The sequence below is a fragment of the Mandrillus leucophaeus genome, unplaced genomic scaffold (genome assembly GCF_000951045.1).
Source record: "Mandrillus leucophaeus isolate KB7577 unplaced genomic scaffold, Mleu.le_1.0 Scaffold719, whole genome shotgun sequence".
Lineage (NCBI taxonomy): Eukaryota > Metazoa > Chordata > Mammalia > Primates > Cercopithecidae > Mandrillus > Mandrillus leucophaeus.
Window position 1 is genome coordinate 1,249,756 of NW_012107797.1, and position 27,968 is coordinate 1,277,723.

The 27,968-nt window shown below is 47.8% G+C and overlaps 1 protein-coding gene across 1 annotated transcript in view; it reads right to left on the reverse strand.

Annotated features, from left to right (window-relative positions):
• PCSK6 (proprotein convertase subtilisin/kexin type 6) overlaps positions 1-21,808 on the reverse strand; it is a 165,912-nt gene extending 144,104 nt beyond the window's left edge. The window contains exons 1-6 of the mRNA XM_011965268.1: positions 21,599-21,808; positions 19,338-19,442; positions 7,710-7,820; positions 7,042-7,185; positions 5,709-5,785; positions 3,638-3,726 (exon numbers count right to left, since the gene is read on the reverse strand). Of these exons, the coding sequence (XP_011820658.1) occupies positions 3,638-3,726; positions 5,709-5,785; positions 7,042-7,185; positions 7,710-7,820; positions 19,338-19,442; positions 21,599-21,808 (736 nt within the window). The remainder of the gene's footprint in view (positions 1-3,637; positions 3,727-5,708; positions 5,786-7,041; positions 7,186-7,709; positions 7,821-19,337; positions 19,443-21,598) is intronic.
• Positions 21,809-27,968: the final 6,160 nt, after the last annotated feature.

Genomic DNA, 27,968 nt, shown 5'->3' on the forward strand with positions numbered 1-27,968 from the left:
TGTAGTCCCAGATACTTGGGAAGCTCATTTGGAAGGATCACTTGAGGCCAGGAGTTTAAGGCCGCAGTGAGCTATGATTGTGCCACTGCAATCCAACCTGGGTGACAGAGCAAGACCCCATCAAAAAAAAAAAAAAAAAAGGGAACAACAATAAGGATGACAATTAACAATTGACTCATCATCCAAAACAATGGATAACAGAAGACAATAGAATAACATCTTTAGAGTGTTGAAAGACAAAAAAAAAAAAGTTAGAAGGTTATGTTCAGCATAATTTCTTTTAAGAAAAATGAAGAGAAGCCGCTTTCAGATAAAATTTGAGAGAATTTTTCACCAGCATACCTGAACCTCAACAAATATCAAAAGAGATGAGAGATAACCTCAATAAATACCAAAGAGCCTGTAGACAGGCTGAAGATAAATGGAAAGATGGAAATCTGAAGCTAGAAAAAGTAAGGAAGACCAGTGGAATGGTACACATGTAGGTAAGTGTATTTCTTTTCATAAGCAGTTTGCAGTCAACCATGTGTTTGAAACAAGAATAACAGAAATACACTGTGGGTTTATAATATGGGAAGTAAAATATATAAAAACAACAGCACAAACAATGACAGTGAGGGTGGATGGAAACAATCTTAGATTCATACATTATATAGAAAGTATACTATTAATTCCAGATAGACTGGGATAAGTTAGGATGTGTGTAACAGGGATGTTTTTTAGTTAATGCATTGAATATGGTTGAGCACGTGCTGCATGTGTAATACTGGGTATGCCATTGACAGAGAAGAAAGAGATGATGGCCACAGTTCTGGGCCTCTAGGAGCTCAGCATGTCTTTGGAAGGAACCAACAAGGAAGATGGCACAGGACCACGTACTGAAGTTTAAAGGGGCAGATGGGAGCCCAGGGGCGGCAGAGCAGGCACTCTGTGAGGGCAGAGCATGAGGGTATGGCTTGAGCCTGACATGAGAGGACTTGACTACCCGTGAGAGTGCTGAGGAGACAATTAGGTCTGCGGCATGGGGCTGGGGTCAGCGTGCCACATAAAGATTGAGGACATGAGGTGGAGCTCACACCTCTCTGCGAGGTAGGTGTGGGGTTGAGTATGGCCTTGACCCAAGGATCTGGTGATAGCCACTGGCTCCAAAGCTGCTGCAAACAGCTTTAGCCCCTCCACACAGGCAGCCACCCTGCTTCCTCCTGGTTCTCCCTCCGAGCCCACCTCCAGGTGCACAGCCTCCCTCTCTGAGTGTGCTGGTACACAACAGGTAATTTCTCTGGGATGTCCCTGGAGCTGACCATAGAGCTCTTCCTTTTCCTATCTTTATTTTTAGTTGTCACTCAAGAGACTATAATGCATATCCTAACTTATCCCAGGCTATCTGGAATTAATAGTATACTACTTTCTGTATAATGTATAAATCTAAGAGTGTTTCCATTCACCATCACTGTTACCATTTCTGCTGTTGTTTATATATATATAAAACTTCCTACATTATAAACCCACAGTGCATTGCTATTACTCTTGTTTTAAACACATGCCAAATTCTATCCCTACATTCTCCAAATCTGGAGGGAGCACCTTCACTTGTAGGACTTGGGAAATGTAGGGAAAGAGTTTGGCAATGAGTGTAGAACTATCTAATGGTAACGCTGTATTTACTGTGCACCTTATCTGGGAGGATCTTTATGCATATTACTTCCACTGACTCCTCCCCACAATCCACGATATAAGTGTTACCCACCTGTGTGATCCCAGGGAGTGCTCTAAACCAGTGCTTCTCAAATGCTCACTTGGAGGCAAATCCCCTGTGATCCTGTTATAATGCAGAGCCTGACTCAGTAGGCCTGGGGTGGGGATTCTGCATTTCTGATGGCTCCCAAAGGATGCCATGCTCAAAGTCTAGGGACTTGGGGGAGCAAGGCTCAAGCAACCCTAAACGTGGGGTCCACCCCTCACTCAAAGCAACACAAATGGTTTTTATTCTCCCACTGAGAGTCTCAGCAAGAGGGAAGGAGGAGTTCAGCTATCCCCTGCGGACTTAGCCCAAGCCGATGGTTTCACACATGGTATCTGACTTCATCCTCATAACAAACCTGGGGAGGCAGCTGCCTCATGGTCATTTCACCCCACAGGTAAAGAAACCTTGGCTCAGAGAGGTTATGTAAGTTGTCCAAGGACACACAGTCAGTGAGTGGTGGGAATGGAACTGGCACCCAGGTTGGCCCGATTCTACAGCTCCTGGAGAGACATCTCAGGGCTCTGTACCCATCGTCAAAGGCTCCAGGGAGAACTTATATACCTCAGTGTGCAAGAACTATCCACAAAGGAGTGAGGCTAGTTGACAGTCTTCTAATTTGTTCGCAGAACACGCCCTTGGGGGTTAATTCTGTTATGAAATGAAAATCCAAGCCACTTTCAAGATTTCCATGGGAAAAGACAGGCAGAGAGTCCTAAATTAAGTAAAAGCTAAGGACCCTCTTTTCGAAACACAAGAAATTCCCCCAAGGACTAGTGATCCAGGGAACCTTGGCCCAACCTCCCTGCCTGGTACTGCTCATAAGTGCAGCCAAAGGGGCTGCAGCCACCCTCACCAAGGCTCAGTGGCAGGAACGGCAGTGCCCCGGGAAGGTGGCTTCCCACTGCAGCCACCTGAGTGAGCAGGAGCACCTTCGAACTGAGAGGCACACAGGTCTCCTGGGTGAAGCCGCAGTCCCTGGAGGCTCTCTGGCACTCCTCTCTGCTGCCCCCACTTGTTCAGTTCCCGGGTCAATGACATGCACCTAGAGGGGCCTTCAGAGCACTTGGTGACTGAGCTGTCACACTGCTGGGCTCCCATGGGGAACAGAGAGACATTCAACACTTTACTCCAAAGCCTCATCCTAGCAAGGGCAGCTTGATTGGCCAGTGTGAGAAGCTAAATGGCAAGGCCAGATGCACGCAGGGTCAGGGGCAGCTGCTGCTCTGTAAAGGGACCAAGAAGAGCTGACTCCCTGGTGAACGAGATGGGGGAGAGCTGGATCCAGGGAGCACTTCACAGAACAGAGCAGGCATGAACTGCCGTAAGGCACAGGTGGATGGAGCCACGTGGAGAGGCACGGGGAGGCGGGGATGGGAATGGTTCAAGCCCAGGCATAAATCGGGAAGACCAGATGTGTCTAAGGGACACTATGACAAATGTCCTCTAAGGCCAGGGCAGGGGCAGGAGAGGTGGTCCAGCAAGCTTGAGTGGGAGTCGGAACCCAGGGAAGGCTCTGGTCCCAGGTGAAAGCTGTGACTCTGTCTGGGAAGTGACAGGGAGCCACTGAAGGCTATTGGCAGCGGGGAATCAACGCAGCCTTCTAGGAGTCAGCGGCCAGGCCAGCAGGACCAGAGGACAGAGAGTACCTTTCCGATGGGAACTGCAATGGCTTTTCAGGCAAAACAGTAAGCAGTTCCTCTGTTTTGAGGCCCCAGTCCCTGTGGGCCAGTTGCCTGGGCCATGAGACAGATGGCACTGCTGCTTCCGGCCCAGGCGTCTGCTGACATGGCCAAGGCCAAAGGACAGGAGGCTGCTGAGATCAGCGGACAGGGAGCTCTCCAGCTGCCCCTGCCCCAGGCCCCTTAGCTCGCAGGCTGCCGCGCCCAGCCTTACCTCCTATTTTGGCATTGTACGCTATGCCCACGATGCAGTAAGAGTTGTTTGCTGAAGCAGCAACTTCTCCCGCACAACGAGTACCGTGTCTGAAACAAAGGAAAAAACCAAATGAGGACGCAGCCCAGAAAGTTTCAGTGAATTCAGTGTATGGCTCAGTTCAATGCATCAAGTGAGTCAGCTGTCCGAAGCCCAGAGATGTCATTAAAGCCCATTTCCTGCATCCCCTCTCATCACCAACCCCACTCCCACTCTGGGAGAAGGCACCAAGTCAGCCTGGGTACAGCCCTTCCTGGCATCCTGAATGTGGCAAGTGCTCACTCAAGGTAACCTCTTCCAGGATGCCTCCCCTGACCCCCATGCTGGAGGAAGGTGCCTGCCCCAGTGCCCGTGGCCCTATACCTTCCTCCTCGCAGCATGTGTAGTCGGCACATGGCCACTGCTGTGTAGGGTGGGTGCTGCGCCACCTCGGCCCCATGTCTCCTGTGGTTGGCAGCATGGACACCTGCTGCCCGGCAGGATGAAAGAACGGACTGGTGCTGATGTCACCTGCCTCATCCCCTATGCGCCTATAACACCATGCTCACCCTGAGGCAGCCCTTCCTGTGCTTCTAAGGCCATTTAAGCTGGAGCTGAGGAAGAATGCTCTAAATTAAACACTCAGCAGCTGGGGGACTATGAAGAAATGACCAGAAAAACAAATTGCTTTCCTCAGTAATGACCCCATTCTCTGATGTGCCACATCGGGTCAATTCCTCCAGCGGGGGCCAAAATAGGAGCAACTTGAAATAGCACATCTTTGAGAAGAGTCCACAGAGGATGGGAATCATTGATTCAAATTTAAAGCTGCCTTTAAAAATCACCCCAGGCAGCAGCCCTTTGGAAGCGAGTCATCTGTCCTTCCCTGGAAGCTACACGGCTTCAAGGCCAGGGCTATTTCCGGGGTCACAGAGCTCGATGGATGGCTCAGGATGGGATTGAATCCTACCCTTCAAGGGTCACTGCATGGTATGTGGATCATTCCTCCTTTGCCCCAGGCATCCTCACTGGCAACAGGAAGGGCACCTTGGGACGTGCATGAGACTGGGCCGCTGCAGGCTCCCGGGAGCTCTGCAGCTTGCTGTGTGGAACTCCAGTGGCTGAGGCTTCCTGCACAGCACTGCCTGTGTATCCGTTTGTGAATCTCAGAATCAAAGCAACCGCAAACTAAAAGACTATAATCGGGGACGCCCCTCAGCAAGCATCTTGTCAACAGTGGGGAGGAAGAAGGCTTTTATTATTTTCCTCTAAATATTTTTGGAGGAACGATAAGAGCTCAGGGTATGGGGCATGCTGATGGAGAAAGGAAAGAGACAGCAAATGAACTCCCAGGACCAAGCCCAGGGCAGCCATTTACACTGCAAAGTCACCTGGGCTCTGTCACCCCACTGCCTCCACTTGCAAAGTGACAGTGACACAAAAACACCTGCCATTTCTGGAGAATCTGCTGGGTGCGTTCTTCACGCATCATCTCACTGACCCCTCCTGTGACCCTGTGAGGTAGGGGACGTCATTGGCCTGGACAAGCCTCTAAGACACCAAGACATGAATTTTCAACCAGCTCACCCAGCATGCACGCAGCCAGTAAGTGGGAGAGCCTGGGATCTGAACCTGGGTGTATCCAGCATCACTCATGCCCCTTCCACCTCATTCCTAAGGTCACAGTCACAAAAGCTCAGGCATGTGACCTATGTGCTCAAATAGACCAAACTGCTGTCTTCACACACCAGGTCATGGAGACTGTTAGACTTAAGGGCTTCTCTTTTACAATATTCCAAGAAAGTTGCAAACATTTCTAGCTGCCCGCCAGTGGTGACACCCCAGAGGAACAGGCTACCTCCACAGACGCTGGCCACATCTGAAGGGCTGTGCCTGGCATGGGCTGTGACTCCTGGATAAGCCTGCCTAGCGCCCAGGCAGGGAAGATATGCCGGCAGTCACCGCCTCTCCAGCTCCCTCACACACACATTCAATAGCGATGCTGCAGGGAGGGGAAGAGAAGCCGGGGAGAGGAGGCAAGGTGGTGACGTACTTATTTTCATTGCTGGCATCATATCGTGGAGATGGGTCATAATCATTGCCGTTGACATCATAGCTGGCGTAGGAATCCTAAGAAATGGAATCTTGGTGAGTGAGGAGAAATGGCGCGGCATATGACAGCTCTGTTTAAATGGATTTTATGTTCTATTGGCAAATAGAGAAACCACATGCGGGATTCCTCTCTTACTATAGCTATAATCTCCTACATGTTTTTATTGTGGTAAAATATACGTGACAGGAAATATACCACCTTAACCATTCTCGAGTGTACGGTTCGGTGGCATTAAGTGCATTCACAGTGTTGTGCGACCATCACCGCCACCCATCTCCAGAACTCTCTTCAACCTGCAAAACCCCATATCCACTAAAAACTAACTCCCCATTCCTCTCTCCCAGGCCCTGGCAAACCCCATGCCACCTTTTTGTCTAAGATTTTGGCTACTCTGAGTCACTCATGTCAGTGGAATCATGCAGTATTTGTCCTTTTGTGACTGGCTTATTTCACTTTGCATAATGTCCAAGGTTTATCCATGTTGCCACGTGTGTCAGAATTTCCTTAATTTTATATTTTCAATAGGTATGCTTTTGTTTGTATGACTGTAATAATAGTATTCACATAATTTTACATCCTCCTTTTAAAATATATGATGAAAGCTTTCCAGTGTTGTTGACATGGTCTGCAAAATTCATTTCTAAGGGCTGCATAATGATCTGTCAGATGGATACAATATGGTTTACTTAATCACTGGTAGGCGCCCAGGTCCCTTAGAGGATTTCAAGCATTTATCATATTTACTATATGCCAAGCTTGCTTCCTTACATTTAACTAATTTAGTCCTTACAATAACTCCATGAGAGACCAGTTCTCTTATGAACCCATTTCACAGATGGTGACACTGAGGCACACAGAAGTTAAGTAACTTGTTCAAGATCTCAGAGCTAATCATTTGCAGACCCAGGATAGGAACCGAGGTACTCTGGGTCTAGAGACCGTGTTTTCACGCTGTCATCCTGTCACTGTTCGTGTTGCTACTATCTGTATGCTGATGATCCCCCTCCATGCATTTCTTAGTTCTTGAGGCTCCATTCCTAAAAGTATAAGTGACTCTGCAAGCATGTGGATGAATCCCTCTGCAAAACCCTTGCCCCTGACAGTAGCAAGTATAGAATATTCATTTTCTTAATTCTCTCCACCATAGTTTTCTTTACTGCCTAACTTAACGGGAGTTGGGGGAGAATGGGACCTTACTGTTTTTAAACTTGCATTTACTTAATGACTAGCACAGTTGAGTATATTTGCATGTCAGTTCCAAGGATTGACTTACATAATTTGGGGCCAGGTCAGGGTGATTCCTCTCTATGCCATCATCGAGGATGGTGACCACCACATTTTTTCCTGTGTAGCCCCTCTTCCACGCTGCCTGGACATTCATTTCTGACCGGCAGCGACTGTTCTTGTCGCCACAATGCTGTAAGCACAGAAGACACAAAGTCCCCCCACCATGGACATTCCAGATGCAGAACTGACACTCAGTGCACACCCCACAGGAAGACGCTTAGGCTTGCAAGTAAATAAGGAGGGAACACCTATCCCTGCTTATACAGCAGAGATGCTCTTTCCCAGTCAGGTCGAGACTCATGCAGAGCGCTCCCTTGCTTTTTCTGCACCTGCAATCTATCACTTTCCCAGGGCATCGCCTCCCAACAGGAGCTCTGTCCAGGGCCTGGGGTTTGCCATTTAGTCATACAGCCTGCATCAAATCGCCTCCCCTCTCAAAGAGCCCCCACCCCAGGGTGTGTGCATAGTTTCAGAAAAAATCCACACAAAAGCTGGTGCTGCACAGCCTTGACGTAGGGGTTTTACACCCTCAAGGTGAAGTGTGTCTGTCTGGAGATGTTGTTTGAATTTAGCTTCATTGGGGGGAAATCAACCCATTTCAGAGACCTGGCGGCGCAAGTGTCCTGGGGCAGAGAGAGGTCCTGTCCTACTTACCAGGTACCACATGTTGGACCAAATGGGGTCGTTGAAGTAAAGGGCCTGTGGGTCACTTCGCACCTGTCTCTTCACCCTTCGTTTCACTTCCTGTTGCTGAAGCCATTTCACCTACCAGAAGAAATGCAATTACTGTTTATATTAGAAATGATTTCTTGATTTCATGTAGCCTCTTTGCAGGCGCTACAGGCTTCCTTGTGCATGAATATCTGTGTCATAGTAGATATTTTAGATAGTAAGTTCCTGGGGACATTTTCACTTCAAAGTGACTGCATTTGAAAGATGAGAACTTGTTTGTATATACAGAGGAAGAAATAACACCACTCGGATAGATTTTGAAGTCGCTGTACTAAAAGAAAGAAAGAAAGTGTTCATGCCTGTAATCCCAGCACTTTGGGAAGCTGAGGCAGGAAGATCGCCTGAGAGACTAGCCTGGGCAACATGGTGAAACCCTACCTCTACAAAAAAAAAAAAATCTGGGCATGGTGGCACATGCCTGTAGTCCCAGCTACTCAGGAGGCTGAGGTGAAAGGATTGCTTGAGCCTGGGAAGTCAAGGCTGCAGTGAGCCATGATTGTGCCACTGCACTCCAGTCTGGGCAACACAGCAAGACCCTGCCAAAAAAAAAAGAGAGACAGAAAGAGAAGAAGGAAGGAAGGGAGGGAGGGAAGGAAGGAAGCCAGTCTTGTGAAGTTGCCAATAAATTGTCTGGTGATCCCTGTCCTGAAGAAAAGGGAAATACATACATGGGAAAGGAATGAATGAAGAAAGTGTTTGGTTAATCGGCATTGGAATTTGCTTTACAGCAAGGACATAAGTAAATATGATAAGCCATATATTGGAATATTTGGCAGCCACCAGCAACATGGTACCAAAACATGCACAAAGAAAAATCTAGAAAGGAATACAGCAAAATAGTAGTAGCATCAATTCCTGGGTGGTGACATTATTGCTAATTTAAAATTTTACAGTTACTTTCAGGATGTCATAAATTGTCTTTCAATCAGCATGATTTGTTTTCATGATCAAGGAAAAAAGTTCACAAGGCTGTATCACTGATATTTAAGACCAAGGATCAAGGCACCAGGCCACCTGCAATAAAGCCCAGCTCCGTGCTCACCAGCTGTGTGACTTAGAGCTGGCAGTGGACATCCATGGCCTCAGGGTGGTGTCCACCCACACAGTGGGGACAGTCATGGGTCGCCACAGGGTTAATATACGAACACACAGAAAGCCCTCAGACCAGTGCCTGGAGCACACCTGCTCTTATCATCCTGTGTACACAATCTTTTCAAGCTAGAAAAGCTTTTTCATTTTAAAAGGATCTTGGGGTAAAGACTTCATGGGCCCTGAGTGGGAATGTTTTCTTTGGTCTTACCATGGCAGCTCCACCTGATTGAATAATGCTCAAAGCTGGGGTTCAGCCTGGCTCTGGGGCCTGAGATGGGCGGGATAAGGATGGGCAGCAGGGCTGTGCTCTTGAGGAGTCTGCACTACATTCAGGGGTCCCACCAATCAGAGTATGATGTGAGTTCCAAACAGGGCAGGCTGCCTGGAGGAGGCAGCTAGAGGAAGGCAAGGATACAAGAGGAGGGGGAGGGGCCCCAAGGTGACCCACGGCTGGTGACCAGGGTCGTGCTGGAAGCTGGAACAGAGCTACCTAAGGCTGAGCGGGCAGGGAGTAAAGGTACTCAAGGGCAAAGGGATAAGATTTCCCTTCCTCCTCCCTGAGCCTCGGCCTCTCCACATCATCCTGAGCAAGGACAGCTGAGCACCTGCATACATAGCTCACATTTAGGATTGGGGATGATCTCCAGGGCATCCTTGGTGTACAGGACAAAATGCCGGAAGAGAGGCATCCCAGCCTGTCCCACCCCAATGTAATTCGTCTATAAAATATCAGCAGACCAGACGCCTTAGAAACACTGCAAAGGGCTCAAAATCAATTTCACGTCAGACACTTAAAAAATCCACAGCACCAAGTCCTAGATAATTTATAATGGCCGCTGATAGATACCTCCACAGAAAATAAAACTATAAAATGAGATATTTTGTTCCTAACACCTGCTGATGGCATTTTGCAATGTCCCCATATATTACCGCCTGAACTAGAAAGCTTTTACCTGGTCTAAGATGCCGCAAACAATATTTCATAATGTGTTAAGCACCCTATTATAAAATACAGTGGTATGTAGATCCCACGCAGCCCAAAGCTCCCAGGGATGTTCCGCCCCTCCTGCCAGGCTGAGCCCTGCTTGTGCTAAGGAGCCCTGAACTCACTTTCTGTTCTAACAACATCCAGTCCCTTCCAACCGTTGTGCCCACCAGACCACACTTCCAGTCAGAGGAGGCAGCGCACTCTGCCCTTCCAAGCCCAAGTGGACGACGCCCCACTAATCAGCTGGGAGATGTGGGAAAGCGTAGAGCCAGAAGTCATAAGAGCGTCCCTCGGCAGGAAGGAAGAGCCTGGGCAACCCCGCCTCTGGCCCTTGCTGGGCTCTGGGAAAAACCCCACATCACTGGCATACAGTTCTGAGGGGGGCTGTGATAGCCTGGGGCCCGCAGCACAGTTTGGGGCTCTCTCTCTCTGGCGTGGTCACAGGGGCAGCCCGCTCTCTGCTAACAGACCTTCTCATTGTAAGTCTCCAACTGCAAGTGAGGTGCCGTCAGGCCAACAGAACTGAACGCTGTACAACAGATGACTGACCAGGCACGGGGGCTTCTCTGCGGAGATGAGGTGCAGGTAGACAGCGCAGTCGCAGAGGCTGATTCACCCAGCAGCCACTCTGTCCCTTCCTCTGGGTTCCAGTCACTCCCTTCCTTCTCACTCAGCTCCAGGACAGCACAAGGGGATCCCAGAGCCCACTTCCTACCCATCACAAAGAGAAAGTCATTTTCCAGGTTCACCTTCCCCAATGTCTCTGGACAGCAGGCATCCTGGGGTCACTTATTCTGTGGGTCACTCAACAAAAATGCACTGAGTCTTCCTGTTTGTCTGGCACTAGGTTCTGGGAAGATCAGCATGAATATACCTGGTTCCCAGCCAGGACCAAAGTGCCTCTCCCTCCCCTCCCCAGCTGGGATGCAAAGCTCTGCCTTCAATGCCCCCTCGGGGTGAAACTGGGAGCCACCTGGACACTCTGTGGAGGTCAGAGGTGTGTCACCAGCCCCAAAACAAGTGACTAAAACTCCAGCTCTCCCATCGAATGAAAGCAACCCTCACAGCTTGCAGTGAGCAGAGATTGCACCATTGCACTCCAGCCTGGGTGACAGAGTGAGACTGTCTTTTAAAAAAAAAAAAAAAACAAGAAAAAAAAGAGAAGAAAAAGAAAATGTGATTAGGTCTTAATGACTGCTGGATGACATCTGTTGACTTTTTTGTGGAAGATTAACTATAGGTGATTTGGGGCAAAGGCAAGGTTTGCCAAATGCCACTTCTAGCCCAAACACAAACCATCTTTCTCTGCAAATCTGTAGAAAGTATCAGGATTTCTTCAAAGTCATATTTTGAAGATAGAACTTCACTCTGATCTTTTTCCTTTTCTCTATTTTCCAAATGTACGTCTCCTGCTAAACATGCAGCATACTTATAGATGAGTTATGCTCTGGGGCAGGGAGTTCTAATCATGAAGAAGGCTTCAGCATCTTCTCAAGACAAGTGCACAGCGACACTTTCTTTTGTAGTGTGTGCTTCCTCCAGCTTTCTTCTTGGGAAATCAAGTTAAAATGAGGCATCCGTTGACTGTCCCTCTGTTGATAAGACGAGGTAAAATCTAAGGATGTTCCTAAAGGGTAACACAACAAGCAGAGACCCAGGAGGGGGCCCTGCTCACGTTCCAGTAAACGGCCTGCCATGTCGCAGGCTGTCCGTGCCACTGAGTTGTGATCCTTGTCCAAGCATCCTTTCAGCGAGCAGCCATGGGCAGCCTTCACCATGTCTTCTTCCCTGTGGGCCACAGGTGGGCCAGAAGCTTGCTGACACATCAGTCCCGGGTGTGACAAGCGACAGGGGCGGGTGTTTTGAAACTTTCACTCATGAGCCAGTGTCACCAAAGAGAGCATGAAATCCCTCCCACTTGCACTTCCACCCAAAGCCACCACGTCCTTCTGCCCTAACTTCAAGCCCTTGCCTATTTGTGGGGGGCCCTGCTGTGGCTCAGGAAGGCCCCTAGAAGTTCTTGGGAGCTGAGCTGGAGAGTCCTAAAAGGAGAGGGGCTTCACAGTCTTTGCTCTGAGATGGAGTGAAGGCCACAGAGACCCTCCCCTAGGGTCCAGGGGTCCCACACAGCATCAAGGGAGTCAAGCTGCTGAGGTTCCTTGAAGTACACACCGGCAGGGCTGGGGACACCAGGTTCACACAGGTTCTGCACAGTTGTAGCCAAAGCAAGGGAGACAGCTCAGCCCGCTCTTTCTTTTCTCTTTTCTCCCTGGTTTCATCAAAGTGAAGGCTACTTTATTCTGTAACTGTGACAGAACAGGAGGACTGCAAGCCAGCCCTAACTGTATACCAGGGCACATCAAGGGAGGGAGTCAGAGGCCAGACCTTGCACCCAGGAACCACCAAGCTCTAAAGGCTCCTCCAGGAGAGAACAATCAGAGCACTGTAGAAAATAAACCTGTTATTCTCTCTGTGTGGGAGGCGGGCACTCTGCCTGGGCCTCTGCCTCCAAACTGTAAAGCAGGGGCTGGGACCAGTCCTCATTGAGAGCTTGTGCACTCAATAGTCTATGGCGCTTAGATCTCGATTCCCATCAACCTTGACTGCTCTGAGCACCTTGCTGGGCCAATATCCAACTAGCTAAAGAGCTAAATGAGAAGGCTGAGAGGTGAATTTAAAGAAAGAAAAATCCCACTCCCTGACAAGTGCCTGTCACTGCATAACGTGCAATGTGGCCCTTCTCTCACTGACAGGCAATGATTAATGCACCACGCCGGAGTCTTCTTGCCCTGGATCCCACAGTCCCTCAAGGAGTGGAAGGATAGGCTCAAGTCCCAGAAACCCTAGAACTGTTTACAAAATGGTGCCAGCATGAGCATGATTTCTTTTTTCTTCCGGAGAGCGAGAGGCCCCACAACTTTCATCAGCTTTTCAAAGGGGCCTGTGATCCCCTCAAATGGCTAAAAACCACTGAACCAAGCTAGACAGAGGCAGAAAGCAGGTCAAAGTTTTCCCTGAGTGAGGGACCGGTACTACGGCTGTCATCTTCCAGCAGGGCAAGGGGACCATCGCCACAAGTGAGAGATGACTAAATGGTTTCATGAAAGCCCATCACAGTGAGGTGCCCAGGCCCACCTGTGGCGCTGCACTGGCTCACCTTGGGGTGGGGCTGGGGGAAACACCAGGCTGCCATGGCAACCACACAGCAGGGACCCAGTGAGTAAGCCTGGGCAGTAGAGGAGGGGGAGGAGGAACCGAAAAATAAAAGACATTCTAACTCAGCCTAGAAAGCCACTCCCACCACCACCTCCCATGTCATCCAGGCAGCTGCGAGCCCAGCTCCCTCCCCACTTCCTCACCTGCAGCCATAACTGTAACAGTGTAGAGACCATTTCTTGAATTCTTTCCATCAAAGTTGAACTACAGGTGCCAGAAGACCCCTGCTTAATGGTCATGAGAGAGGGAGTCTTCGCTCTGCCGATGGTGGAAATGGGATGGTGCGTGTGAAAGCTCTTTGGCAAAGTGAAGCTATTCGTTTGTAAGTTAGTTCTGATTTTGCTGAAAGGGGACAGAAGGTGCCCCTCCCCCTACTGCCCGCCACCCACCTCCGCTCACTGACAACAGAAGAGGCAGCCAGAGCCCGGCTTCACCTACTGTTAGGGGCTGACCTGTGAACCCCTAAATTCTCATGTTGAAATCTTAACCCCGGGTAGCTCACAATGTGACTGTAATGGGAGATAAGGGCCTTAAAGAGGTAATTACGTTAATATGAGGTCATGATGGGGAAGGGGCTAATCCAATCTGACCAGTGTCCCATGAGAAGAGGAGATTAGGATGGAGCCCCTCGCAGAGAGGGACAACCATCTGAGGATGCAGCAAGAATTCAGCCATCTGCAAGAGACCTCAGAAGACACCAACCCTGCCAACAACGTAATCTCAGTCTTCCCACCTTCCTAATTGCGAGACAATACATTTCTGTGGTTGAAGCCCCCACATCCTATGGGACTTTGTTACAACTGCCCCAGCTGACTAACAACCTATGAAGTCCGATGCTGCTCAACATATCTGATACCCAGTCACTGTCAGTACCTCTGTTATTTTAGCTCCAGCAATACAGGATACAGCTTTGTCGATTCAAACTATATTTAGGACTTTTCTATAATTTAGCTAAGGTGGGTCAGAATTTACTTCTAAAGTATTTACATAGAAAGAAGTTGCTTATGTTACACATATCTTGCTTATGTGAACCAAATCTGTGGAACTTGAGATATGCTTCAGTAAGCATTGTCTACTGTTCTCTGGGTAGCTGTTGGACTTGTAAGGGAGTAAAAACAAATGGTATGTGGCCTTGGCCCTCGATAACTTCCTGTTGCATTGGCAAGAGATGGGCTTGCATGCTTCGAACTCCACGTTCCTCTCTCCCGATGCATCCGCAGAGCACGGTCAGTTCGCCTTCCCATTGCCTCTCCTCTGGTTCTGGAATACTGAACACCCTCCCAAGCCTGATGATCCAGGTCCCCCAGGAACCACCTGCAGCTCCCCTGCCGACTCTGTCTCTGTCCCTGACAGATCCCAAACAAACTGAACTAGTCATCGTTCCCAACAAACACTGCTGTGTGCTCCTACTCCAGGGCCAGATCTAGAATACAAACATACTTCTGCTAGAAGAGCAGGCCAAGTCTGCAGCCTCTGAGCAGGCTTCCTGGTGGCAGGGATACTGGAGCCCAGAGGGGAAGGTGGGGAAGACAGCGACAACAGGGGAAGGTGGGGAGCCATCTGTGCAAAAGCTCTGCAGAGGGAAAAAGAGCGAAAGTCATCCAAGGAGGACTTTAAAGGCCAATGGTATCTGGGACTCAGGGGGCCACCGGAGACCAGAACAAGCAGGGTTTGGGAGGTGTAGATACAGCTTTGTGGCACCATCAGGCATGTATTTCAGAGGATCCCTCAGGAGCATGGGAGGTGACTGGCTGGGGCAAGGATGCCCATATGAGGCCAGCAAGGGGGGCAGTGCAGTGGTGCAGGCAAGAGATGACAGGAGCTGGGTCTAGGGCAAGAGACACAGACATGGCAGGGCCGGGTTGTACAGGAGGTGGAGCAAGTGTAGCAGGGAAGGAGAGGTTACCGGCACTGCAGTGAAATGTGGATGAGTGCTTCCCTCTGAGACAGACTTGGGTCAGAGACAGTGAGCTGGGTTTGGGACATATTGACTTTGAATTGTCTTTGAGACATCTAAGTGGAAGGGCAGAGCATTCAGGTGAAAGAGTAAAATGGTGTCTTTTAAGGTATATTTACACATTCAAACTTTTTACCAATTCCTAGTAGCCATGCCACTAGAACCAGCTGGGTGGTACTTAAAATGTGAACAGCCAGCTTGTCACTGTCAATCTATCACCCTCATGGGGGAGCAGTTCACCGTCCCCATGTGGGCAAATCCATTGGGCCCTGGGCAGCTGCCTGGCCCTGCCCTCAGTCCATTACACAGTTCATCAACCCCTGAGACCAATGTGGTCACTTACTGTCTATGTGCTCTTGTCAGGAACTTTCTGTTTGTTTGCACTTTGAATTGCTCTAGCACACAAAACTGTTAGATAAAATTCCATCTGTGGTTAATGGAAAGATCTACTTCAACATTGCATCACTGCTGGAAGGAAACTCGAGCTTTGATTAAACTCTGGGGGCAAAGTCCCATCCTACAAAACAGAATGCCTTCTCTGGTCCTTGCAATCATTTTGCAACTTCTAAACTTTAAAGCACTGAAATGAAGCATCAAACCGAAGCCTCCTATGGCCCTGTAAGGAGCCACCAAGGCTCCCTCTTTACATCTTTATCCTTCCATTTCCATCACCAATCTGGCTGAGATCTGTAGGGAAGGAAAGAGCTGAACCCAAGTCATCATGCTAAAATGTAAGGTCTGGAAGACACAGGCAGCAACGACTAAGTATAAGCCAGCTTGGAACATAATCAGAACAAGTAATTTTAAAAAAATTTGTGAGCCCCTTCAGTGATTGGTCGACGCTTCTGTAATATCCACCCTTCTCCAGACTTTTGGCAAAAGAACAAGTTAAAAACAAATGCTTTCAGTTTGCTTAAATGACAAGCCTTGGAAAAACCCAGCGACCGATAACTGCACACTGAGAACACTGGGGCTGTTCCTCCAAGGCTAGGGCTGAGTAACAAAGCCATCTGAGCAAAATGGCCCTTTTCAAAGATGGCAAGAAAAACATCAAGTAAAGGTAATTAAGAATGCAAGGAAAATGACTGTACCATTCTGGTACAGGATCAGTGCAAAGAAGATGCCTAATAAGTGTGCATGCACACACACGTGCTTAACAAAGTCCTGCTGTTGACCCCCCCTTGAGTTTTGTTTTGCTTTCACAAATGTACATTCTATCTGCTTTTATGTGACATGGGGTGGATTGTAAATTCCATCACTTATCAAAGCACTTTTATACAATAGGGACTGGAGCTAATTAAAATAAAATACCGTCTGCATTTGATTGAACTTTATCCTAAGCCCCATAACATTCATTTCCAGTTTGGTCATTTGAACACAATGGCGGCCTTGCATTCCGAAGTTTCTGAATAATATTAAACCATCTTTCCTTTTGTTAATAATATTAATTACACAGCTCTCCAGATGTGAAGGTATCACAACAATGCTTTGCCAATGTAGGAAAATGTTCTGATGCGCTGCAATAAAAGATAACACTAAATACTTATATAAAACAGCTAATTTCACCAAATATTTAATTGTAATGACTGGGTAGAGTAAATATTAGTCAGACTGACAGCTAATTGATTTGGTTTGCATTAAAGCTAGACAAATTTAAACAGAGGTGTTTCAGTGGCGATTCTGAATTCATAATTCGTTCAGATGTCTGTGTGCTTTCCCCGGGGCTAACCATTTAATTAGAACTGTGAGAAACAATCAGCCAATCCTATGAAAGTTCCAGGAAGGCCTGGGATGCCCAGGCTGTTTACCTTTCTTCCTTTCTCCTTTCTTCTTTACTGGCAGGATGCATTGATAGCAGCCTTGCCAGCAGCTTATTAAGAAGCCCTGTGAAAAGGAGAGTTTTACTTGAAAAAATTTAACTGCTATGGTAGCCTTTGCCTAGGAAGTCTCTATCCTTCCTTCTGCTGGCTTCAAGGAGACAACTAATGCCTGGGAATGCTTTACCCTCGGACCCAAACTGAATATAGGACTTTTAACACACCTCAAATGGGTCAATCAAGCAGCTCAGGTGCTGCAGAGAGGAGGCAGGTCCAGGGCATGGTGGCCCTCAAGCCCTCCACAGAGTCTGTCTCTGCTGCCTCAGCCTGCCTTGCTTATGCACGGGTCTTCCACTCCCATCTTCACTGAGGACTCAGCAGCGCAGAGACCTGCTGGGAAGCTCTGCATCACTCAGGCACAGGGTCCGGCACTCAGCAGGTGCACCATTCATATTTTTGGGAGGAAGGGATGAGCAGTCAACCTGGGTACCTTTAAAAGTTTTAAAACAGTCACCAACAACAGAGGATGTAGTCAAAACACAGATTAAGTCTCCTATTTCGACTCTGCCTTAGTTCTAGCAATTAAGAATCTGCTTTATTAATTCTTGGAAGGCCTCATGGAAAGAAGACTAAGAAATCCACGGTCCCCGGTCCCTGTCTCTTCTCAGAGCATGCCTATGAGAGGGGCTTCCTGCATGCAAACAGCTTGCTTTCGATGTAACTATCCGCGTGGTAGCAATTCAACAACTCAAAAGACTTCAGTTGAAGAATGAGGATGTTTCTTCACCAGGCAGATCAAGCGCTTGCTTAAAGTGAAAGTGTGGAGGGGTGCTGCATCGACCTCTTTTCTAGCTTAGAATTTCCTCCAAGATGACAGATGACAGTCTCTCAGCCTCACAGAACTCACGCTTCCTCCAGGATCAGCCTTTGCACCCTGTACAGAGGCCCCCTGCTGCTCAGTTTTCTACTGATCCACACTTCCCTAAGTGCCTCACTCTTTGGGAACGAACAACTACAATCTGGCTTTTTTCCTAGAGGATTAAATATACTGGCCCCTTTGAAAAACATTCCTTCATGTTCCATGGTGTAAGCACAAGTAGACATAATCTCACCCCCATGTGATGGGGTGAGATGGTGCATGTAAAGTGCCCAAGCACACAGTCATCCCTTAGTAAACAGTTAACTCCTTCCCTTGCTATGAAGGAATAATGGAATTAGCACAATGTTTTATATCTATCTCATTTGACTTATCCGTATCTATCTATCCATCCATTCATCCATCCATCCACCAATAAAACCAATCCAGAAATATATTCAAGACAAGTCTGCCTTTTCACAGCCCAGATCCATGGGTGAGCTCCATGAGGACCACTTCCTCCATGAGGACCAATCAAAACCCTCACCACGCGATGCCCCAGAGAAGGATAATTCAGGCACAGAGCCCAGAGATAGCGCATCTCTCCAACCAATCCCTGCTCAGTCAATATAAAAAGAGCCCTGATTGTCATTGAAGTAGGTGGGTTGGGGCAACACCAAGAACCCATTTTTCCATAAAAACTTTACTGTAAGTGTTTTCTGGAAATAGCTGAAATAGTATTGTGCACCGGTTAGGAAGCCCAAACAAACATCTAGCACATAAATTAACTTTTAAGAGAAGATGATTTCTGTGACCTAAAACTATGATTTACCAATGACCTCCGTTCCTTGTTGGGGCTGCTACTGCTTCTCAGGTGGACTTCATTTTCCTTCTCAGCACTCATCGCCCTGTAACATATCACATATCTTTCTATTTCCTGCTTTGTTTTCTGTCAGCCCCGCCGCCAGCTCCACGGGCCCTGGTGTGGACAGAGCCAGCCACGTGGCAGGTATTCCAAAAATACCGAATAATTGAATGCATCAGAGGCTCACTTGGCCATCTTAAATTTTTAATCTTGATAAATATCTGTTGATTGGTATTTGTCAAACCTTAATTTCAAGTCTATGCAGAAAGGAAATATAATTAACCACCCAATAAATATGGATTATATTACAATTTAAAATGTTAGCTTCTTTTCAGATCACACTTGTTTTAATCCTGAAGATCATGTGAATCTTTGAGGGAAAAAAAGTCAGTTTTCAAATTCATAGTAACCATTAACATACATGTTATGGCAACCACAAATACATCCACCTGCCTGATCTCTAATTTCATTATTAAAATACTTGCTTGAATTGCTTAGAGTTTTTGTTTTATGGGTAAGATTCATATATGTATCTCCTGTAATTATTGTATTTTGTTGATTTTAGAATGCTGAGAGATCTTCACTCACATGATTGAGTTCAGATGGTCTGATATGTAGCTACACCTGTCTTGTTGTAGTTAAAGTGAATGCGGAAAACTCATGTCTATCCAGAATCACATTAAAATCCAGACTCTGCCATTTTTAGGACCGTAGACCCAAACCCTCCAGCCCTTAGGAAAGCATTCTGACCATCTGTACCTGGGGGTCCATTCTGAGGAAGGTGTGAGGGCCTCTGCTACTCAAGGTCGATCTTTTAAAGGTTTTGCTGTGATAAAAATGGTAGTAATCTTCCAGGTTTCCAATCTGCAAGACAAGAAGCAGAATACCATCAATTAATAGTCTCACGAACAGCTTCCAAAATCTTCCACCCCACAAGAATCTCCCCCTTGTCTGAAGGGCTCATTCTCCCAGGGGAAACATACCCTCCACCGCACTGCTCCTCATATCTCTGGCATGTATGCAGTGTTTATAAACATGAAGGTGGATTTAGACACTCATTTTTAGATAAACAACACTAAGTCATATTTCCCATAGAGCACATACTCCACCACATCTCACGGTAAATTAATATCATTTAAAGTTTGGACTATCGTGGCCAAGTGTTTCAGACAGAAATGAATGTTCGTTTAGAGCCAAGCATCCCTGAAGTAGCTAAGTTGGTGTCAAGTCAGGTCTACACCAAAACATTCATTTATAAACAAATTCCATCCTCTCCACCCCATGGGTAAACTGAAATATCGAAGAACGAACACTCACTCTCAAGTGCAATGGGACAGCCAAAGAAAACACGTGGATCCATCTGCTTGGGGATTGTGAAAGGGTCAGACGAGAACATCTAAACCCCTGAGGTGTCCCAATTTTCTGCCAGGGGCAGTTTGTCAGGACAGATTTCAGCTTGAGGACAGGATGGAACCAACAGCAGCCCTGTGGCCCAGCCCCTGACCTTCAAGAAGGGCTGGCCCTCACTGTAGCACCAGCTCACCCTCACGTCTGACCAGGCTTGAGCATGGGGACATTATTATCGGAAGCCTGCTTCTTGGCTGTAGAGAGGTGCTAGTTGATCACCATCCGCCAAAAATGATTTTAAAATCAAGATGGACTGAATATCATATAGACTCTCAAGTTGATCTTCCCAGGCTAAACCATCCTAGTTTCTTTTCCAGCTTGATTAAAGGGTAAATTTAAGACTAATGGTCCTCTACAGCAGTTCTATATGATGATTACAAACATGGGTTTTGAGTCAGAACAATTTGGTCCAAACCTTCCCTACCTATCCACCAAGATTAGCCACGTGACCTTGGGCAAGGATATTTGACTCATGGGAATCTCAATTCCTTATGTGTAAAATGGGGATAAAGGTACTTACCTTTAAAAGTTAAGTAGGACTAAAGTCTACCCGACTCACAACTCCTTGGCTGCTCCCACCTCATACATAGCCATTCAGTCTGCTATGGTCTGACCTCAACAGAGTTGACTGGCCCAGGGGGAGACCTGGAGGGACTTGGATACTGTGAGTGGCCATTTTCACATCTTTGCACAAGAAGATAAGGCAGGAGTGCAAGAGAAAGCCTCCGAGCCCCTTTACTACCCTTCAATTCTCCTTTCCAGCAATCCTGGTAGCCTGGGTGTCTCCTGTTCTTGGGTTTAGGAGACACCACTTTGTTCTGAAATAAAGAACTCCCTTTTCTACTTCAGCTTGCTCCAGTGTGTTTCTGTTGCTTACAACCATAGAATATCAAATACTAAGATAGTCATAAGGAATAAATAAGAATCACCTATATAGAGCCTAGTTTAGTGCCTAGAACCTAGTGGGCATTCAACAAATGCTGGTGGTCCTGGGAGCTCTCTCTCTGGCTCCTCCACTCCCCTCTCTGGGTCTGGGATGCTTTAGATTTTAGCCAAATCCAGGTCTGCATCTAATTTGACCCCTTCCCTCTGGGTGACCTGGGCTTACCCTCTCTGTTTCCTTATGAGACTAACAACCACCACCCTGAAGCGTTGCTCCAAAATTTGAATGAGATAGGTATGTGTGAAAGAGCTAGCAGAGACCCAACAGGTAGGTAGTAAGTGCTCGATACACTGTTTCCTGCAATTCTGATTCTCACATTTTTCTGCCATCATAAACCTCATTATTTCTGCCCTATTTTTCTCACAAGCACTTTTATTTTTCTTCCTACATATAAGTCACCTTGCTCACTTCTTCAACAAAGTTAATTGCCACATGTGTCAAAAGGCTGCTCCTCACCCACTAGAGCTGTTATTTAGCAACAGAGGCAATCATGGAGTCTTAACTTGCAGCAGTGTTTAATCAACATGTTTGCTTATAAGCTGCCACCAACCCTGGGAGATATTACATAACTTTTGGTCTTTTAACTCTGGGCATTCAAGTCAATTCCGTCAGGGACATGGAGAAACTAAGAGTTGAATAAAACTTGCTGGCAAAGAAGCAGACTAATTACAGAACTGTTGACTCTTAGCAGGCCCATGTCAGGGTGGCCCTGGAAGCCATTCAGGGCAGCACCTGGCCTTTGAACGGCTAAGCCAGGCTTGGGGCAGCCACCTTTCCCCTCAAAGGCCAGTCCCAAAGCCATCCAGCCCCCCGCTCCGGGGCAGCCATGACCATCCTTTGCAAAGGCCCCAGGGTCTGGCTGATGTGAACTGTTCTCCATGAACGATCCAGGAAAGGCACAGACAGTCCCCAGAAAGCTGACCAGGCCAACTACCTCTGGAGGCAGCAGTGGCCAGAACTCCATTTGTTTGGACACTTATATCCTGCCTAGCAGGAGAGCTGGGGGGATGGGGAGGGATGCTCCCACTGCAGGGGAGAAGGGGACACCAGCCAAGGCTGCTCTTGCAAAGCCAGCTGCAGAAGAAGCTGGAATCATACAACATTTGTCCTTTGTGACTGGCTTATGTCATTCAGCATAATGTCCTCAAGTTTCATCAGCGTTGTACCATGTGTCAGAATTTCCTTCCTTTTTAAGGCTGACTAATCTTCCATTATCTGCATACCTCACATTTTGTTTATTCATTCATCTATTGATGGACATTTGGATTACTCCCACTTCTTGGCTACTGTGAATAATGCTGCTGTGTACAAATATCTGTTCATGTCCCTGCTTTCAATTCTTTTGGGTATATATCCACCTACTGTTTTTTGATAAATTTTCTTGGAACATAGCCACACCCACCCTTTCCCTGCTGTTCATGGCTGCCTTCCCACTACAATAGCAGAGTCGAGTAGTTGCAACAGAGATCCTAGAGCCCACGAGGATAAAATAGTTCATATGTGAACTTTGAAAAAGAAACGGTTGCCAGCCTGTGATGTACAGCATTTGCTGCTGAGAGTATCTGGGGAGTTCACCAAAGTCTCTGATGTCAAGCATGGGTTCTCTAGGTTGGGAAATGGCGGTCCATACACTGAGTGACTCTGCTGATAAACAGGTGTGGCTGCAAGCCTAGACCTTCAGCATCTCATTGAGTCTCTGAGCCGTGCTTTTTCCATAAACCTCCTGTCAGATGCTCCAAGAGGCCCCATCCTTCTGTCTGACTCATGTGATCCTGCCCTCTGCTCTCCCCTCGAAACATTAGGCATCAGGTCAGGAGTGTGAGGTTTTCATCATAGGCAAAACCAGTGAAAGAACCAAGGGTGACACAGCAGGAGGCAGGGGCAGCTGCCCAGGAACACAGGCCCATTGAAAGTCTCCTCAGCCCGGATGATGCTGCATTTATGATACAGCCATCGCTGTCTCTCCTCCTCCCCACCCACCTAAGCCCTTCTAGGCTTCTCACCTGACCTACCACAGCAGGGTCCACCCCAGGTATGAGGAGGTCCTGCCCCTCCCCAATGAGGGAGGCTGTTCCTTCACAACTCTGGGTGCCTTCATGGGGAAGGGGGACAGGATTCGAGGCTGTGAGGCCCCCAGGCTCACACAGGGTCACCTGCGGGGATGTGGCCACTGGCCTGGTTCAACATGAAGGACACCTGACTGCCCTCTGGCCCTGACTCACAGATTAGGGTGTGAGAAGGACCCACAGAGATATCCTCATTTCACAGAAGAGTAGACTGAGGCCCAGGGAGGTTAAGACTATGTCACACTGTGGGGCTCCCAGTTCCTAAACCAGCAGCCTCCCCATTCTGCTCATAGACAAGCAGGTGACAAAATGTGATACTAAATGACATATAGATACACAAGTAGGGTTTAAAATGATTGCCACACTTTCAGGACCTCTTCAGGGTCAAATGGACAGGGCTGGACTCAGGAAGGGGGCAGCCTAAAGACAAAATTCCAAATAATCTTCCAGGGAAAATGAGGTTCTTTTTTTATCTGGCATTTGCCCTGATGGCAGGTGTTCCTCCCTGCTCAGCAGCCTGGACATCCTGGGTGGCTGCTGCTTGGCTGTGGCCTCGGACACTGTCCACACCAGGCGCTGGCTCTGCTCCTGTGCTCACAGCTAATTGACTATGCACCACTTCTCCAGCCAGTGCCTGAGCAGCTGCCTTTATAATCAGGAGTGGTGGCTTCCACAGATTGTCACTATTGGAGGGTCCTGGCAGCCTCCTCCTTCCCTTGATTATAGATGAGAGGCGCTGCCTCCACCATCCCAGGCTACTTCCCAGTCCTGCTCAGCCCCGTGTCCTCCCCTGACCTCCATCTGCTCTTCATCAATGAATCTGACTGCTAGTCTGCAAGGCATTGTTTTTTTAATGTCATAACATGAAATTTAAATATGTTCTTGTTCTCTTTCGTGCCCATGATATATTCACAATGAATTAATTAGAGCCTGTCTCGTGCACCATTCAAGAAAATAAACAATTTGCTGAATACAGGATGCTCATGTTTCTTTACTCAACATTGATAGGTGATTACATGCATTACTTGATAAAACTGGTAACATCGTTAAAACATCATTACAAACCTTGCTAAATGTTCTTGACCAGAACAATGGAAGAAATGAGATCAAAGAACTCACAGTGAAGAGAGTTTAATGTAGTGTAATCCTCTTTAACAAGATGATCTGACATTTAAAAAAACATAGGTAATATGTGTACATGACACAAAATATGGAAGGTACAAGAGGGTACAGAGTTAGTAGGGAACAGCAATCCCCCCTCCTTCACCGGTCCCCCAGCCAGGGTTCCTCACTGTTGCTGAGTGCTCCTGGCTCATTACAAGAGCAGCTGATGCTTGCCGGGCACACGCCCCACTTCAGGCAGCAAGCTTGGAGTTCAGATGAATGAATAAGTTTGATTTTCATAACAACTGTAAGGGGTAGATGTTATGACTGTCCTCATCTTACATATGGGGAAACTGAGGCACAGAGCAGTGAAATTGTTCAAGATTCATTTAGTCAATGAATAGTCAGGATTCTTCACTGTTGAACCTTCTGCCTCTTGGCACAGTTAAGACTGTTAGTTGCCATGGGGGATTTCAGGCACCTTGGTCCTTGTCCTTTGCAGCAGGTTCTTTCCCAGAGAACCAGTACCCTCAGCATGTGTGCACTTTCCTTCATTTCAATAAGGAAGTCATGGGAGATCTATAATACGTTTCATGTACACATTATTCCATTATGTCCGTAAATGAGTATGTGTGCATGTGTGGATGTATAGAACGTGTGAGTGTTGTACACACGTGTACACACATGCAGATGTGTGTGTGTGCGCGTATGTATATGGATGTGCAAGTGTTTGTATACAGATGTATATATATGTATACAGTCATGCCTCGGCATCAGTGAGGGACTGGTTCCAGGCCACCCTGCAGATACCAAAAATTGACAGACGCTCAAGTCTCTGATATAAAATGGCATCATATTTGCATACAACCTACACACATCCTCCAATACTTTAAATCATCTTTAGTCTACTTATAATACCTAATACAATGTAAATGCTATGGAAATAGTTGTATACTATATTGCTTAGGGAAAAATGACAAGAAAATAGTTTATACATCCACCATACATTTTTTTTCATGTTTTAGACCTGAGGTTGGTTGAATGTATAGATGTGGAACCCATGAATAAAGAGAGCCAACTGCATATGTATTCAGGGGGGTGTGTGTGTGTTTGTGTATATACATGCGTATATACATATCCAGGTGTGTGTGTTTATGTAAGGTTCATAAACAAATGACTGTGAAACATACCAGGTGAGTCCTTGGTTTTCCCACAGTTCTCACATCCAAGTGAGCATCCTGGGGCCACTGCCGGGTTGCCCTAACTCAGAACCCCAGATCTCTGGCTCACCACCTTGGTACATGTCAGATTCACCCGAGTAGCCTAAGCAACCCCATGTGGGTGTGGGCTTGGCTCCAGATGGATGCTCTGGTTCCAGAGGTCTGCACAGCCACTGGGCAGGTGGGTTCTAAAACTCCCCCACGAGAGAAGCTGAGCTGTATCCAGGAACTGTATCAGATACCGAGAAGGCAGGCCCAGAAGGCTGTTTCTTCATTTCCTGCCAGCCAATCCCGGGTCCTTCCAGGCTCAGCTCAGCATCATCTCCTCTGGGGAGCCTCTCCCACCCAAGTGGGTTCTAAGCACGTTGCCCCATAATGGCTGAGTCCTCCAGGGGCTGGGCCAGATCCGCACCATCTTTATCCACTGGCTCCTGGCAGGACCCCTAGGTCAGCACATAACTTCCACCACACTAGAGCAGAATCAACAACACTGTGCACCCTCGCCATCCTGCACCCCAAACCTTTCCTCTTGAGGCATTCCTTGTCTTGGTAAAAGCCACCACCAAACCTTCCCAAAGTGGGCTCTTACATGGCTCCCAAACCCGCTCCCCGCGTCGCACCAGCCCTACTGCAGGCAGCCCCATCCCTCTGCTTGGACCCTTACTGGCCTCTTAGTCTCTCCTGTACCACTGCACTGACACTCCCACCCTGATTCCTTCTTGTCTCAGAGGGTACATGACCAGCCAGGACCCCTCTCCAGCCACAGGCCTGGCCCTGCCCACACTGTCCTCTTTCGTCCAGTGTAAGAGGCCCTGCCCTCACTCACTGTTTCATGTTCCTGTGCTTGCTCAAGTTCCCTCACACCTACAAGACTAACTCCTACTCTGCTTTTAACCATCACCTCGGCTGTCACTGACTCCAGGAAGCCCTCCCAGACCCCCAGGCCCTGTCTGCCCAGACATGGCTATCACACCCTTCATCCTCCCTCCCTCCACCATAAGCCTTCAAGAGCAGGAGCTACATTGTCTGTCAATCCTTGGGGCCTGGTTGTGTCTGGAACACAGAGGAGCTTGAAATCTGCCTGGTGAAACGAACAGACTTCTGTCTCCAAATGACACTGGGAGGATACACAGGTCTCCCCCCATCCCACCTGTGTCCAGCTGTCCAGTGAGGCCCCACATCCAGAGGTGGGGTGAACGTGCCCCCAGTGCCCTCTGGCCCAGGCTCTGCTATCCTGTCTTTAAGCTCTCTCTCAGTCCCTGTCCCAGGACAGCACTGAGGTTGGGAGGAGGCTAAGGAACCAGGTAGACCACCTGCCGGCTGTATGGTCTGGGCAAGACCCCCACTGGCCTCTCTGGTCTGAGGACTTGAGGCAGGCAAGGCCTTCAACTGGTACTCCCTTCAACTGGCCAGTGCCCTTCATTCATGGCATGCACCAGCCATGAGAAGAACTCTTGGGCACAGGTGTGGACGAGCAAAAGCGGCTTGTAGGGTCACATAAGGGAGGGGTAGGAACCCGCACGAGAGGACAGGCCTGGCCTGAGGTTTACAGAAAGGGCCTCCCCCATCATGTCTTTTCTTTAAATGCGAGTGTAGCTGGCTTCAAACAAGATCTCAGTGGGTGCTGCAAGCTCGCTTTCACTCTGCCAGAAAAGACTTAATGTTTTTTGAAGATCCTGAGGCATGGAGGAGGAAAGCCCAATCTACTCTAGTATGTTTAATTTGCAGCAAAGTCATCGAGAAGCATGCCGAATCGACCCCAAATGACATCAAATAGTTCCAAAGGTCCATCCGCCCACTCAGCTCTCCAACGGACGTGACTGCAGACACAGGTGCAGTTCGTAGCCCTTGAGCAGGCTGCATTGTTGGTGGGGATGGGCTGGCTAAGTGCATACTTTGGTAAGTCTGCAAAAACCCCACCCCACCTCCCCAGGCCAGCCCAGCCAAACCCTGCCACACAGGAACAGCTGATAAGCAGCCACGGAATGTCTCAATTCAAGGCCTCAGTGATGAATGGACTGTAGATGAGCCTTCTGACTTTGCAAAAAAAAAAAACTGTACTTTATCACTCCCAAAGCCTGCCCTTGGCTGGAAACAGATGTTCCAAGCCCCGTCCGCTCTGCAGCTGCAGCGTGCCTGCTTCCGGAGCCGCTTGTCTGTCTTCAGGGCCGGCATCTGCCGAGGGCCTTGGCTTTGTGGAAAGAGTCTATGTCTAAAAGTCATGGTCGTCTGAGTTCAGTTATATAATGTTATTGATCCCAGTTGGTTCGCTTAAGAAAAACACAACTAATTAGACTCTATAAAAACCTACACACTAAATTAATTCTGTATTGCTCTAGTGACTTCCGCCTGAAAAAAACGTTATAAATATAGATGACCACTGGACCTATATTTAGCCAGCACTGGGTTACCTGGCATTTATAATTAAGGAAGTCCAGAGAGAGAGAGAATGGACATTTTGTTGTTATTTCTTAAAGCGTTTTTTAAAAACTGCTTCCCATTTCAGTCACATATACACATAGCAACATTCTGTTATTGCAATAATTACAATCCTGACCCAAGTTAAGATGATTGCACAATTTCCCAGTCTCCTAAAATTACTTTCTTCAACACATATCCACCCAAACTATGCAATTAAGCTGCTCAACAT